General features: G+C 40.9%; 1 protein-coding gene across 4 annotated transcripts in view; it reads right to left on the bottom strand.

Annotated features, from left to right (window-relative positions):
* SPAG17 (sperm associated antigen 17) overlaps positions 1 to 15,943 on the bottom strand; it is an 88,012-nt gene that overhangs the window by 62,799 nt on the left and 9,270 nt on the right. For all 4 annotated transcript variants that reach the window (XM_060268869.1, XM_060268866.1, XM_060268868.1 and 1 more), the window contains exons 6-10: positions 14,287 to 14,481; positions 10,950 to 11,131; positions 9,375 to 9,515; positions 7,470 to 7,548; positions 5,723 to 5,814 (exon numbers count right to left, since the gene is read on the bottom strand). In XM_060268869.1, coding sequence (XP_060124852.1) covers positions 5,723 to 5,814; positions 7,470 to 7,548; positions 9,375 to 9,515; positions 10,950 to 11,131; positions 14,287 to 14,481 — 689 coding nt within the window. The remainder of the gene's footprint in view (positions 1 to 5,722; positions 5,815 to 7,469; positions 7,549 to 9,374; positions 9,516 to 10,949; positions 11,132 to 14,286; positions 14,482 to 15,943) is intronic.

Here is a 15,943-nt window from a genome sequence, read left to right as displayed (position 1 = left end):
ACTCCCCCCCCTTTTCTCTCGACTTTTTCTTTTCTTGATGAGACTGCTGTAAGGAAAGGATGATGAAAGACTGAATACACAGAAGGATACTCCCAGATAGGGAAAGGAAAGGGGAAAATTAGGACTCTGAGTATTTATCCTCAAACAGAGGAATAAAATGCCCATAAGAAAGTTCAAGGAGAATCCAGCTAGTTCCACTGCATTGGCAGGGAACCAACCAAGAAGGCAATCAATGTCAACTCCAATCCCAGAAGGTGAGTCCTTGGCAGACATAAAAGAACTGATAATAGGAATGAATAAAACTTTAAACGAAAAATTGGACTCAGTTGAAACCAAAGTGGACTCAATTGAGATTAAAGTGGGTGACAACACCAAGATGATAGAGGAGTTGACTGGGCAGATGAGAGAGCTGCATAATAAAAACAAGGAACTAGATAAAGCGGTGAAAGACATAAATGTGAAGATAGGAAAACAAGAGGAAGCAATAAAAAAGATAGCTGCAGAAAACAAAGATCTAAGATCAGTAAAGGAGAAAGAAGATGAAATGACACAAAGATTGAAAAAGAAGCAAGAGGAGCTTGAAGATCAGATTGCTTTTCTCGAGATGAGGCAGAAGGAGCTGATTTTAAGGATGAGGGGTGTCCCGGAGTCGGCAAGAGAGCAAATAGAAGAAAAAATGATTAAAGGATTGGCAACATGGCTAAAAGTGAGAGAAGAGGATCTGATGCTTGATATAGACAAGATCTATAGAGTAAGAACGGATAGGACAAAAAACTTCAAGGGACCGGGAGATGTGATGATTTTCTTAAATTCAATGCTCCTCAAAGAGAAAATTTTGCAGAGGAAAAAGGTTGAGGATTTGACGATAGAAGGAAGAACAGTAGCCATCTTCAAAGAAATTCCGAAGAGATTTAGGCTCAAGAGACAGGGCTACAAAGCAGTAACAGAGACCCTAAGCAAAAATGGAATATGGTACATATGGGAGTATCCTGAAGGATTGACTTTCACCTTCAAAGGCAAAAAGAAGACCTTTAGATCGGTGGCGGAGGCGGAAAGATTTTGCAACAGAAACAAAAAGGAACTGTTTAAAGAACTGGAGGAAGACAAGGAAGACGAAGACCTGCAAGTGGGCGAAAGCTCTTGAAGATTGTTGTATATAAAAGAACTTCTCTTCTTTTGTTTATAGGGAGACTGATCTTCTTTCCATTTCCTTTTTAGGGGGAGGGGGGACTTCTCTCCCTTTGGATAAAGATCTTCACCCCTTGTTTCTTCTTCCCCTCCCCTTTTTTCTTGTTGTAAAACAACAAGAGGAGAGTATAAGTTAAGGAATTTGGGATAAAATCTCCCTGTATTCTTCCTGGAAGGGGTTGTAGTGAGAAGTGCAGACACACTCTTACCAACTAGAGCTCTTAGGTGGAGGGGTGGAAAACTTAGACTTTGGAAATATCACATTCTTTGTTTACTTTCACCCCTCCCCCTCTTTAATTCTTTCATTTTTAAGTCCTGGTTTTGAAGTTTGTAAATTTTCTCCCCAATTTATTTTTATTTAATTGAAACAGAGTTTAAATAAAGTAATGGATTTAAATATTATATCCTGGAACGTGAATGGTTTAAACGATAAATTAAAAAGAAACAAAATAGAACATATAATAAAAAAAGGTAGCTGGGACGTTGTATGTTTCCAGGAATCTCACGTATCACAAAATCATGAAAGGGTTTTGATAAATAAGAGAATAGGAAATGAATTTATTTCATCAAACAAAAAGAAGAAAAAGGGAGTAATAATTTACGTTAAACCAAAGATTAAGGCAGAAAAGTTATTCCAAGATGAAGAGGGGAGAATGGTTGGGGTGCGTCTGTACTTACCAAAGGGAAATGTATGTATTGTAAATATCTATGCACCAAATGGATGCAAAAAGGAATTTTTTGAGAAATTGGGAAAGAAAATGGGGGATCATATAATGGATGAAGAAATAGTGCTTTTAGGAGACTTTAATGGTGTTATGCAGGGGGAGGTGGATAGAACAGAGGGGAGGAGGGGGAACGGGGGAAGACTGCCAGAAGTTTTTCGAAATTTGGTACAAAACTACAACTTAGAAGATGTATGGAGAAAAGAAAATCCAAAGGAGAAAAAATTTACTTATTACTCTGGGGCAAAAAAATCAGCCTCTAGGATTGATATGATATGGCTCTCACCGAAATTGATACAGATGACGGGGAAAACTGAAATCTTGGTTAAATCAATTACAGACCATAATCCAACAATGGTGAAAATTAAAGGGAAAGATATAAAAAATAGAAGGTGGAGAATGGATGAAAGGATATTAAATGATGAGGATTTTATACAGAAAGTTAAAAAATTACTAAAGGAATTTTATGAGAAAAATATGTCGGAGGAAGTAGAGTTAAAGACAACCTGGGATGCGAGTAAAGCCTTTATAAGGGGATTATATATACAGCAAAAAAGTAGAGTTAAAAAAGAAAGGGAAAAAAATATGGAAAAATTACAAAAGGAAATTAATGAAAAGGAAAGGGAATTGGCAGATAGTCCAAAAAATGAGGATTTGAAAATGAGAGTGAAGGTATTACAAAAAGAATTATCTATATTGGTCGGACAAGAAATTGAGAATAAAATAAGATGGCTTAAACAAAAAACATTCGAATGGGGAGATAAAGTAGGAAAATTATTAGCATGGAAATTAAGGGAAAATCAAAAAGAGAGATTAATTACGGAAATAAATTATAAAGGGAAAAAATTGAGAAGGCAAGAGGAAATACAGAAATGTTTTAATCATTTTTATAAGAACCTATATGAGGAAAAGAAACTAGATAAGGGGAAATTAGAGGAATATTTTTCAAAAAGGAGGAAAGATAAAATATTAGAAGAGGAGAGAGAAATGTTAAATAAATCAGTGTCAAAACAAGAGATATATGAAGCCATAAATAAATTAAAATTGGGGAAGTCACCCGGAACGGATGGCTTGTCGAGCAGACATTATAAAGTATTTAGAGAAGAATTAGGAGAAATTTTACAAAAAGTGATGAATGATATCTTAGAGAAGGGAACCATACCCAAGACATGGGAAGAAGGTTATATAGTATTAATACCGAAGGGAGAGCAAGAGGAAAGACAGGTAGGGGACTTTAGGCCAATTTCGTTACTTAATGTTGATTATAAAATATTTACGGACATCTTAGCGGCTAGATTGAAAAAAATATTAATTAGGATTATAGGGCAAGACCAACAAGGATTTTTACCGGGAAGAAAATTGGCAAAAAATGTGAGAGTGGTACTGGATCTATTGGAATATTTGGATTGGTCTCCGGGGAAGAGGGCAGCCTTTGTCTTTTTAGATATAGAAAAAGCCTTTGACTCTCTATCTTGGAAATTTATGAAAAGATCATTAAAAGAAATTGGAATAGATGATAAATTTATGAGAGGAATTAATTCAATATATAATAATCAAACGGCTAAGTTAATACTGAATGGAGAGGTATTAGAGGATTTCGCAATAAAGAGGGGAACAAGACAGGGCTGCCCTCTATCCCCGTTGTTATTTATAATATCAATAGAATTTTTAATAGTGGATATTAAGAAGGAGGAGGAAATTGAAGGAATCAGAGTGAAAGATAAAAATTTGAAGATAAAAGCTTTTGCGGACGATATGATTGTAATGTTAGAAGAGCCAGAGATTTCAATCAAAAAATTAGAGGAGATATTAAATTCTTTTGAAGAAATATCAGGATTAAAAATTAATGAAAAAAAGACAAAAATGATGTTGAAAAATGTGGGACAATTGGACAAAAGCAAATTGCAACAAATTTCAAATTGGGAAATTGTGAATAAATTTAAATATTTGGGTATCATAATTAGTACTAATAATATAGATTTATATGAAAATAATTATGGAAAATTATGGAGGGAAATAAAGAAAGATATGGAGAGATGGAGGGGCTTAAATCTCTCTCTCTCAGGTAGGATAGCAACAATAAAGATGGCAATTTTACCAAAAATTTTATTTTTATTTCAAATGTTGCCTATATTGGGGGAGAGAAAGATTTTTGAAGAATGGAGGAGAGATTTAAGTAAATTTATATGGTTGGACAAGAAACCAAGGATCCAGTACAGACTACTTACGGATGTTAAAAGTAGAGGGGGGTGGGGGGTACCAGATTTGAGACTCTATTATGCATCATCGTGTATGTGCTGGCTTAAAGATTGGTTAATATTAGAAGATGAAGAGTTACTAGAGGTGGAAGGATTTAGAAATGTTGGGGGATGGCATACATATTTATTAGAAATAGAGAAAGGGAAAAATAAACAATTTAGTAATCATGTGATCAAAAAATCAATATTTAAGATTTGGAAAGAATTTAAAAATCTAATGGAACCGAAGATACCATGGTGGGCCTCGCCCTTCGAGATGACAGCCCTAGGGAGAAGGTGGAAAAAAGGAAGATGGTTGACGTACCAAGAGGTTTTGGTGAGTGAAGAGGGACAATGGAAACTAAAACCATATGAAGAGATCAAGCAGTACTGCAACAGTTGGTTGCAGTACGTACAGATTCAAAGCCTTTTTCAGGAACATAAAAAAATAGGATTTACAATTGGAAAGTCAAAATTACAAGAATTATTAATAGAAAATAAGGAAAAGCCATTATCAAAAATATATAAATTCTTGTTAGAATGGGAATTAAAAGATGAAGTAGTTAAGGAGGTAATGATAAAGTGGGCACAAGATTTAGGGAGGCCGATCTATGCAGCACAATGGGAGAGTATATGGAAGGTTTCAATGCGATTCACGGCTAGTATGAATATAAAAGAAAATATCTTAAAACTTATTTATAGATGGCATTTGACTCCCAGTAAATTGGCCAAAATATATAGGAATGATTTAGATAATTGTTGGAAATGCGGCGAGAAAGGAGGAAATTTTTTTCATTGTTGGTGGGCCTGTGGAAAAATATATAAATGGTGGGACGAAATCTATGAAGAAATGAAAAAAATGTTGAGGTTGACTTTTAGAAAAAAACCAGAGTATTTATTATTGAGCATTATCCCAGAAAATATTCCTGAGAACAAAAGAAATATTTTTTTGTATGCGAGCGTGGCAGCGAGACTAGTGATAGCTAGGAAATGGAGGAAGGAAGATCTACCCACAATCCAAGAATGGCAATTAAAACTGATTGAATTTATGAATCTAGAAAGAATGACGGCAGCAATTCGGAATACTTCTAAGCAGAAATCTAAATTGGAATGGGGAGTGGTAGAGGAATATTTTAAAAGAAATGGTGTTAAAACAGAGTTGATGATCTGTTTAAATTAGATAGTCATGAGGAAAATTAGAATCTGGAAAATGTTAGTGTGATAAAACAAAATTAATCGAAATTAAGATAGACATGATAAATGAAGGAACGCAATTTTTAAAATATATTTAGAAGACAAGCGGTGGGAAATGACTCGGAAGGTAACTCTTTTATCCTTTTTCTTTATTTTTTTCTTTTTTTCTTTTAAAAAAGAAAAAGAAAACTGTTGACTGAGAACTGGGACAGTTATAATTGAGAAAGCTCCAGTCCCGTTAACTAGTAAAGCAGTTATTTCCCCATAAGGTCACTTTCCTGTGCATACCATGTGAAGGACTTTTAGCTGCACACAAAACCTTAAAAAGAAAGAAAGAAAGAAAAGACTACTATTCTTGAATATACTGATGACTGTGCTTACCTGTTGCAACATGCATTCCAGTATCAAGGGAACAGAAACAATCTCATCAGGGACTGGGTTCAGGAGGTCATTATAATACCTCATGTCCACATCTGTAATCAAAAAGTAATGTTGCCCTTTCTTCATATATAATATTTGTACCGGTCTGTCATCATACTGAAATTTGTGTGGTCACCAACAGATGGAGCTAGCATCGCAAAGTGTCATATGAATGACAGTGTATTGACAATCTAGTGTGGGGTTTTCCTGAGAACCAAAGAAGCCTGAGACCAGCAGACCCAATTCTGAGCAGTATGCAGGAAAGTCCAGGGCCTAGTTCGGCCCCAACGTTCCTCCTTCTTCATCTCTGCTGAAAGATGGGCCTGCTGGGCTTGGGTTTCCCTCAGCCTACCAGAACACCTCAAACTCTTGTATTTGGGCATGGGCCTCTTGGGCTGTGGCAGGAGAAGGAAGCATCAGCGACAGTGTTCCAGGCTGCGGCCTGGAAAAGTCCCAGAGGGGGCTGGCAGCTCCAGAGTACATTGCTTCAGCAGGAGGAAAATTCAGGAATCCCACCCCCAAGCTGTTGCAGAGATTGGTATAACTGCATATGACATCAGCAACAGCACATATGTGGGTGAGGAAGGAGGAGACTGCTTGGGGTTGGAGAGCAGAGATGAGAAGGGGGCAATGAAGAGCTGCAAAATCACCATGTGGGTGTTCCATGTCAAGGGAAAACTTGGAAGGGAGGTGGTTTGAAAAAAAGGGGGGGTGAAGGCAAAATGGGGTTGGAAAAGAGAGATGGCTTTAGAAATGGGGAGGTGAAAAGGGAGGTTAGTAATTGCATTGGGTAGGGAGGTCTAACTGGTTAAATGGGAGTCTATGTGCAAGGAGGAGTTGCAAAAAAAAGGAAGGGGAGGAGGTGTAGGAGGGGTTGAAAGTGAAAAGGGGTATACAAAGGGGGCTGCAGAGTAGGAAGGAGTGGTGGCTTCAGAATTGATGGGGAAGGCAAAAATTAGTTGCAATGTATGGGAGGAGGAAGATCCAGGCGGTTAGGTGCAAGGTGGGTATAAGAAATGGACCTATAGGGAAGAAGATATATACAATGGCTGATCCTCCATATTGGAGAATATAAAATCTACCCTGAAATAAACAGCACGTTTTTGACATTCAGTATGCCTTGATGCGGGACCCAGGTGGCGCTGTGGGCTAAACCACTGAGCCTAGGGCTTGCTGATCAGAAGGTCAGCTGTTCGAATCCCTGTGACGGGGTGAGCTCCCGTTGCTTGGTCCCAGCTCCTGCCAACCTAGCAGTTCGAAAGCATGTCAAAGTGCAAGTAGATAAATAGGAACCGCTATAGCGGGAAGGTAAACGGCGTTTCCATGTGCTGCTCTGGTTTGCCGGAAGCGGCTTTGTCATACTGGCCACATGACCTGGAAGCTATACGCTGGCTCCCTCGGCCAATAATGCGAGATGAGCGCGCAACCCCAGAATCGGTCACGACTGGACCTAATGGTCAGGGGTCCCTTTACCTTTACCTTTATGCCTTGATGCAGTGAAAATGCTTAAGAATTGCTTCAGAAGGCATCTCACTACAGATGCTAGAATTCTCAGGTTCTGGATGGCAGCTTTAATCAAAACTCATCACCCCACTGCTATCTGCAGAAGGTTTACACATATTTTGCCCTATTTCTCCAGCATGTTGAAAAGGAATTACTCTTTTCGATGACAAAGTTTAGGAATAACTTACAGACACTTCACACATACCTGTTGTTAAAACTGGTGCAGCAGGCTCTTCTGCTGCCTGCTTTCTCCTTGAAGGTGTGGTTGGAGCAGGGGGTGGTACCTTGTGAAACAAAAACATTTATGACAATACAGCCGTCTTATATTCAACTTTTCAACCCAGTTATTGCAGTACTTGAATTAAGTACTTAAACAGGTTGTCAATTTTGCTGCTGGACACTCTTTGTGAATAATGTGATGCAAGGAACTACTGCAGGTTTGAGTCACATAGAGTGCTGGAGGAATCTTGGGATCACCTGGAGGAGAATTTTTGAATTAAGGTAGAATTTAGGCTGTCCTTTCCATGACTTAGATGAACCCCCTCCTTTCCGACACAATTCACACAACCTGTTTAACCATTTGCAAGGCAACCTATAGGCCAAAAGGCCTGTCAAAATTAAAATGTCTTTGCCAGCCAACGCATGGCCATCTGAAATGGGACTAGCTGGCCTGCCCTTGGCAAGGAGTTCCAGCACCTGAGAGCAGCCAAGAAAGTCCTCTCTCGAGTCCCCACCAAATGTACTTCAGGACAGAAAGATGGATATCTTCTGCGGATCTTAGAATCCAGATTTGCATGGGTGAATAACTTCCCACATAGTCACATAGGGGTTTGTAGATCATAACCAGTATATTTGATTATGCTTTTGGGAAAGGGACGGGTAGCCAGCTCTGGTCTGGCTTTTGCTTTTTCAACTGGCTAAACTTTATGAGTAGTCAAAGTCCTATGGAGAGCCTGTTGTAGTAGACTTGGGCTTTAAACTGTAAAAAGAAGGGTTAGTTCCTATGTCCTCAGACTATGTCATATATTACAACAAAATACCCCCTCCCCAAAAAATTCCACCTTCTCACCTGATCTTTGGGAGGTTCACTACCTCCAAATGTAACAAAATTTTGCTGGGCTGCAGCCTCCTGCTTCCTAAACCTGTGCAATGTCATAAATGTAGGTTGCTCCTATGACAAATGGCTGTGGCTTCCTGTGTTGCCTATTCCGATGCCTCCTTATCCATGCCCCACAAAGGGCTCCTTTCACCCCCCTCCCCCATGCGTCTTGAACCCTTGTTCTAGGGAGTCTTTGGGTGGGAGAGGGTGTCATGCCTCCCCTCACTTCCTCTGTGATTTGAAGTCAAAAAGCGCTTACATGTTCAGTAGATACATGAGTATGTGTGTACAGGTACGTGGTGGGTGAGTAAAAAGGGGAGATTCATACCCCTGTGGAGCAGGATTTAGAGCCTGCTCTACAGTAGCAAAGGCAGCAGAGGCTGCTGTGGCATTACTGTGTCTGGCGGAGGTTAGATTGTATATGTGGAGCTGAGAGTTGTTATAGGGGAATCTCCCCATAGCTCACACCAAAATTGGCTCCTTCTGTAATGTCTTCACTGATACACTTTGGTACGCCACCCCACAACTGGCAGGGCTCCCATGGACTCTGGTTGTGTAGCTGGAAGTAAGAATGTAAGAACCTGCTAGATCAGGCCAATGGCCCATCTTGTCCAACGTCCTGTTCTCACAGTGGCCAACCGGATGCCTGTGCAAAGCTCAAAAGCAGCACCGGAATGCCACAGCACTCTCCCCACTTGTGATTCCTAACAACTGGTATTCGTGTACTTTGTGTACTTCTCCCTTCTTTGCCATTTGGGGTGCTTTCTTCTTCTTTACTTGTGCTTGGATCAGATATAAGTGCCCCAAAGGAATAGCAGGATCTTAGAACTGCCCAGTGACCCGAGAAGTAATGGCTTTTCCAAGACTAATCCATCCAACCATTTTTGCTCTGGACCACACTACTGACACTGAACTATCTACTAGATGATGCATATTTATGCAGAAATGTACTCCTATGCACAATTTTACATGGAAATACATCTGCTACCAAGCATGGACGTGGTCTCTAACCTCAGTCTTGCTCTTCTTTTCTACTACGGGGACATTAATAAATTTGGTGGATTTCAAGAAGTGCTGATGCTGTCTTTTCCAGTCCAGGCAGTCATACATCAAACATGCCACAACTTCAAAGAGCTCCGTTCCAAATTCAAGCTACACAAAATAAAAGGAGGAAATATAAAGACTGGCTTTATAACATGCAGAACACATGGGAACTCAGCCAACTTCTAAGCAATGAATTATACATGCTATCGAATAACACAACAAGCATGACTTTGCCCTATTCAGTTTGAATGCATTTTAATATAAATATTATCCCACCTCAAAAAAACCCCCCAGATTTCCATTATGGGAGAGTTCCTATTTTTTCTTCCACTCACCAACACGTGGCAGTGAATCCATACCACCAAAGACCAGAATTCCAAGCTAAATGACAACTACAGCAAATGCCTTTTCTTTCCATCATCCGTTTAGGAGAATTTGGTATACAAGACATATTGTTTTGCAAATGAAGCTTCTGTTCAACCATGCCCTTGTATGGTTTTGCAAGTCTCCCCATGCTTCCCCTTTAAACATCCAATCTTGGAGGCTTGTAAGTGGAGTGTGGGGAGACTTGTAAAGCCCTTTAAGCAGCTGAATGAGTGAGCTTCTTTCTCCTCTTCCCCACCTTCTGCTGCCTGCTTGGGATGGGCAGGAGGAGACAGGAGCCTTTAAACGTCTGAGCAGGCAGCAGGGACGAAGGATTAGAGAAAGGAGACTGTACAATGCAGACGTCTTTCTACTCGTTGTCGCCCGCTCAGATTTTAAACAGAGGAGCACTCTCCCTTTCAGACAGCTCTTGCTTGAACCTCTGCTTTTCAGAGGCTCCAGCAGGAGTGCTGGGCTGCTTGAACCAATGAATGATGCATTACATCCTGTCCTGCCGCCAATCAGCTGACAGCACCAGATATATCAGTTGATGGGTTGTGTGGGTGGGCATAGTTTGGGGAAAATGGCTTTGTGGGTCAAACTGGACTCCCTGGAAGGCCAAGATTCGCCATGGGCTGGAGGTTCCCCATCTCTGCTCTAGGAAGCCTCAAACTGAACCTTAAGGGTCTATTGATCTATAACAATACCTTGGTGAGGGACTATGCTAAACCTCGGGGTTCAGATTAACATCTATTCCCACTCCAGAATTAGAAACAGATGTCACACCATGCACTATTGCCCACTTACACAACACAAATGCTTCTTGTAAAAGACAATGGGCGCAAGAGAATTTCCTCCTTTTCCTCCCATATGGCCCGTACCATCCCCAAATCTGATCCAAAGTGTTGGGGGAAGGCCCTAGATCCTATTTAGGGGGTGCATGGGCAAGGAGAGCGGGGAAGTGATCAATGGCGCAAGGAGAAATCCATGCACTAACAGAATGTTAACCTCAGTGCTGCATCAAATATAACCCAATACAACTAGCCAGGGCCTTTAGTTCAGGGGGAACTCACAGGAACTCAGTTCCCGCACCTCTCAGGTGGGCACCATTGCCATACTAAGAAAATGAGGGTGAGTTCTGGCACCACTTTTTCCTAGAAAAACAGCACTGCTACTAACCAACATGTCAGCGTTACTCCAGTCGGCAGGAAAGGAAGACTCCTTGACTAGGTGATGGAGTCGAGCTATCTGAAAAAGATTTGATCCTGGTTTCCCACTATTCAGAATAGGTTCCAAATATTTCCAGAAGGTTTGCAGGTCCTTGGCAGCTTTCATCTTCTTCTTCTTTTCAGCTTCGACAACTAGGGTTGCATGAGCATGGAATTATTTTAGCAGGCAAGTATGCCCATGGCAAATCTTAAGCATACTTTGGGCAAAAAGGATTAAGCCACGGTCAGCTCGCTCTTTTGCAAAGCCTATTTAATAATCTAAGCTTTGGTCAGATAACATGATACACAGGAATGGATGAATCTGTCAACTTTGGTTTCTTTCAGTTTTGTCATTTTTCCAAGTTCAGTTCTCTACCTTTCCATGGCAGCTTTTTTTGTTAGGTCCTCATGAAAACTGATCAGCATTTTAGTGAGAATTTCTCCTAATTGTCATGGACTGATTGGATGCAGAGGAATGGTAGGGGGAACCAGATGGGGAACCCAAAGGGAAAAAGGCTCAGAAGCCAGGGAGCGGTGGTGGGACAGCAGTGAGTGGTCAGAGGGAGATGAGGAAGAGGAGGTGTCGAAAGCTGAAGAGGTAAGAGGGCTTAGTGAGCTGGGAGTCTGTGGCAGAGACAAGTCCAGAGGCAGAGGAAGAAGCTGAAACAGGCAAGTGGGAGGAGGGAGGTCAAGAAGCAGAGGTGATCAGGCTGGTGAAGTTTCCTGGGTATCTCCCCCTCCTGCTGCGACAAGCTCCCTTCTCCCCTGACTCCCAGAAATAGAAGAGGCATGAAACTGGAGGAGCAAAGACAGGCACAGTCTCTGATTGCTGGGGGTGAGGAGCCCTGGAGAGGAGGAAACATAGATGGTTTTAGGGAGGTGGGGCGTTTTAGTTTTGGCAACTGAGTTCATGGAGCAAGACTTACAGGGAATAAGCTGCTGTGCTCATTAGGCCTGACACTCAGTCAAGTCTGTGAAGATCGTGTTTTTGCTAATAAAGAGTTAACTCCAACTTGGAGCTGTTGGAACTGGCCAGCTCGTTCTGTGACACTAATGTACACATTTTGTAAAGCAGTTTCCCCTAACGTAATGCACTTCTTCCTCCCTTCCTCTTTGGCCTATTCTTTTGAATAGGATCTACCCCTCAATTTCTACATTCCAGTCATGAGTTTCATAGTTGCCATCCTGTATTAAGAGCTCAAATTCATCCTGCTTGTTTCCTATACTGTGTGCTTTAGTATAGAAAGTGAAACCACAAGTCCAGCTGTTTCCTTCAATGAAGCTATTATTCCCAGTACAGTGGTACCTCGGTTTATGAACACAATTGGTTCCGGAAGTCTGTTCATAAACTGAAGCGTTCATAAACTGAAGCGAACTTTCCCATTGAAAGTAATGGAAAGTGGATTAATCCGTTCCAGACGGTCTGCGGAGTAACCGTTCATAAACTGAAGCGAACTTTTCCATTGAAAGTAATGGAAAGTGGATTAATCCGTTCCAGACGGGTCCGTGAAGTACTTAAACTGAAGCGTTCATAAACTGAAACATGGGTGTAATTGGTTCCAGAAGTATGTTCATAAACTGAAGCGTTCATAAACTGAAGCGAACTTTCCCATTAAAAGTAATGGAAAGTGAATTAATCCGTTCCAGATGGGTCCGCGGCGTTCATAAACCGAAAATTCATAAACCGAGGTTCCACTGTACTAGGTATTCCTGTCATCTGTAATATTGTCTCCCTCCCCCTCAGGATTTAGTTTAAAGCTTTCCTGGGCAGCTTCACAAGACTCTTAGCAAACATACTCTTGCCAACTGCTGTGAGGTGCAAGCCATCTCTTACCATAAGTCCTTCCTCAAGGAAACGGAGACCATGATCTAAGAAGCCAAACCTTGGATCCAACTTCCTCCTTCCTGCTGCTTGACTTTACAAATACTCTCATTGCCTTTCTTTCCTTCCACCTGTCCCTTACCTAGCTGCACCTTAGGAGACCCTGGACCACAGCACCAGCCTAGAATAGAGGCATTTTTTTTGTTGGCTCCATAGAGCTATTAAGCAGGAAGACTCAACCATCATTACTGATGTTAAGACAACTACTGTAGCCCAGGGAATCCCACAGTATGGTGGTGACTTGGCACAAAGTTTTTTTAAAATTATTGCATTATAATAATGCGACAAATAAACAATGCAACAAATAAACCTTAATTAACATAAAGCACAAGAGCTTTATGTTATGTTTGTATGTTTACATTAAGATCTTTTTAAGTATTTAAGTGGCAAAGAGGACAGGCAATTCATCTCACCAGAGGGCACATGGATGAGTTGGTTGTCTACTTCCCCACCACCACCACCACCACCATTTGAACATGCCCAACTCTCTCCCTTTGATGCTGGGCTGGGGTGCACTAACTTGGGATTCTGATGGCTTCCAAGGGTCTAAAAGGTTACAGAAAACCCAGCAGAGGGCCTTCTCAGTAGTGGCGCAAGCCCTGCGGAACACCCTCCCATAAGATGTCAAAGAGATAAATAACTACACAAACTTCCATAGACATCTGAAGACAGCCCTGTACAGTGGTACCTCGGTTTAAGTACACAATTGGTTCCGGAAGTCTGTACTTAACCTGAAGCGAACTTTCCCATTGAAAGTAATGGAAAGTGGATTAATCCGTTCCAGACCGTCTGCGGAGTACTTAAACTGAAGCGTACTTACTTAACCTGAAGCGAACTTTCCCATTGAAAGTAATGGAAAGTGGATTAATCCATTCCAGACGGGTCCGCGGAGTACTTAAACTGAAAGTACTCAAACCGAAGCATACTTAAACCGAGGTATGACTGTATCGGAAAGTTTTTAATGTGTGATGTTCTATTGTGCCTTTGTATATTTGTTGGAAGCTTCTCAGAGTGGCTGGGGCAACCCAGCCAAAAGGGTGGGGGTACACAAAATTATTATTATTATTATTATTATTATTATTAAGCTAGTATGCCCTTGCTAACTATAAGTGACTTTGGGGTGGGAGAAAGAAGGATCAGTTTGACTCCCCAGTGTTTTTCTGCAAGGACTGTGCCCTGTGCCATGATCACCCTTACCTATTACTCTTCTGGTTCATCCACAAATGGACTTAGCTCAGGAATAAGATACAGATTTTAAAGTCTATTAAAATATCAATAGTATATCTTGGTTTTTGGTTTGTTTGTTTTTGGTAAAGCTAATTAAAATGCTCAAAGTATGCTACAACAAAAATGCCCATCTAAAACAAGAACAAGAATGGTGGATCTTCAGGTTCATATCACATACAATTGCTAATCATCAGCTCACCTTCTGCTTCAAGAAATGGTTCTTCCTGCAGAGCAACTGCTTCCAGGTGGGTCTGGAGTGGCTCATAATTGTCAGAAGAAATCTTAATGACGCTTGCAACATTGATCCCAAGATCGGATAGCACAGGCAGAAGTTGAGGGTAGTGAAAACCACTAATTATGAAATAATACTGAGCACCGTCATCTGGTTCATCATCTGTTCAAAACATCATACAAACCAATTGGTTTTATTAAAGCATAATATTGAGAAAGCATCCAAATTGGCAGTTTACATATATATGGTAGATGACTTGCATATAAATTATTTTCCATAAATACATCTATTACAAATCCTGCTTTTCAAATGCATGTAACTTTTGAAGACTTACAGTTCGGATTGTATCATATGCAATTCATAAGGGGATTGGGTGTAACTCAGGAGGGGGCAGGGAGGCTGGGAGAAACCCTTTTAAAATAAGGTTATTAGTGTGCAACTATTTAACTAACATTTAGTGTTTGGAGAGAGTTGAAAAATGTATGTCCTGCCCAAGTAGTATCATTCCCTAGGTTGTCTTCAGAAAGACATTTCCAAGGAAATTTGTTCCTGCCAATGCTGGGATGTGCTGCCATGGAATGGAAGAAAGAGGCAATATAGGCATCCCTTATTTTATTTCTGAGGCATTTCCCAGCAAGCATTGCCAAAAGTATAACTGACAGGTGACATTAAAAGGATTATACCATATTGAGATTCACTGAACAAGCAATGGAAGGCAACATGGGGTGGGGGGAGCATCTCGTCTCCTTTCATGTGAGCAGGAAATGGGAACAATTATCCAAGGAATACCCTGCTCTTCCTATACCTGTTTATTCAGCACATGCAATGCTTCTGGATACACATCATATTCTTTTACTAAGTACAAGAATTGTTTCTGAATGAGGCTATCCCCTTTGCCTATGTGCACAAGGCAGTCACAAAAAGAAAGACCTTCTCCGAGACCACATAACACCGGTCTTGAAAGATCTACATTGGCTCCCAGTACATTTCCGAGCACAGTTCAAAGTGTTGGTGCTGACCTTTAAAGCCCTAAATGGCCTCGGTCCAGTATACCTGAAGGAGCATCTCCACCCCCATCGTTCTGTCCGGACACTGAGGTCTAGTACCAAGGGCCTTCTGGCGTTTCCCTCGTTGCGAGAAGCCAAGTTGCAGGCAACCAGGCAGAGGGCCTTCTCGGTGGTGGCGCCCGCCCTGTGGAACGCCCTCCCATCAGATGTCAAAGAGAAAAACAGCTACCAGATTTTTAGAAGACATCTGAAGGCAGCCCTGTTTAGGGAGGCTGTTAATGTTTAATAGATTATTTTATTTCATTTTTCTGTTGGAAGCCGCCCAGAGTGGCTGGGGAAACCCAGCTGGATGGGTGGGGTATAAATAATAAATTAATATTACAGTATTAGTATTAGTATTATAGTATTTACAGGCAAATTTAGCAGTTTGTGAGGCTAAACATGCTGTGCTGAATGCTAAGTTCCTCTTGAAACGAGCAGGACATATTTCTAAAAACGTTAAATCTAAAAGCAAAGATCAAAAGGATTTGCTTAATCGTCATTTACTGTGTTCATATACAAGTAGGTAGCCGTGTTGGTCTGAGTCGAAGCAAAATAAAAAAATTCCTTCAGTAGCA

The sequence above is a fragment of the Zootoca vivipara genome, chromosome 16 (assembly GCF_963506605.1).
Source record: "Zootoca vivipara chromosome 16, rZooViv1.1, whole genome shotgun sequence".
NCBI lineage: Eukaryota > Metazoa > Chordata > Lepidosauria > Squamata > Lacertidae > Zootoca > Zootoca vivipara.
Note: the sequence above shows the minus strand (reverse complement) of the source record. Positions and strands in the feature narration are given on the sequence as shown.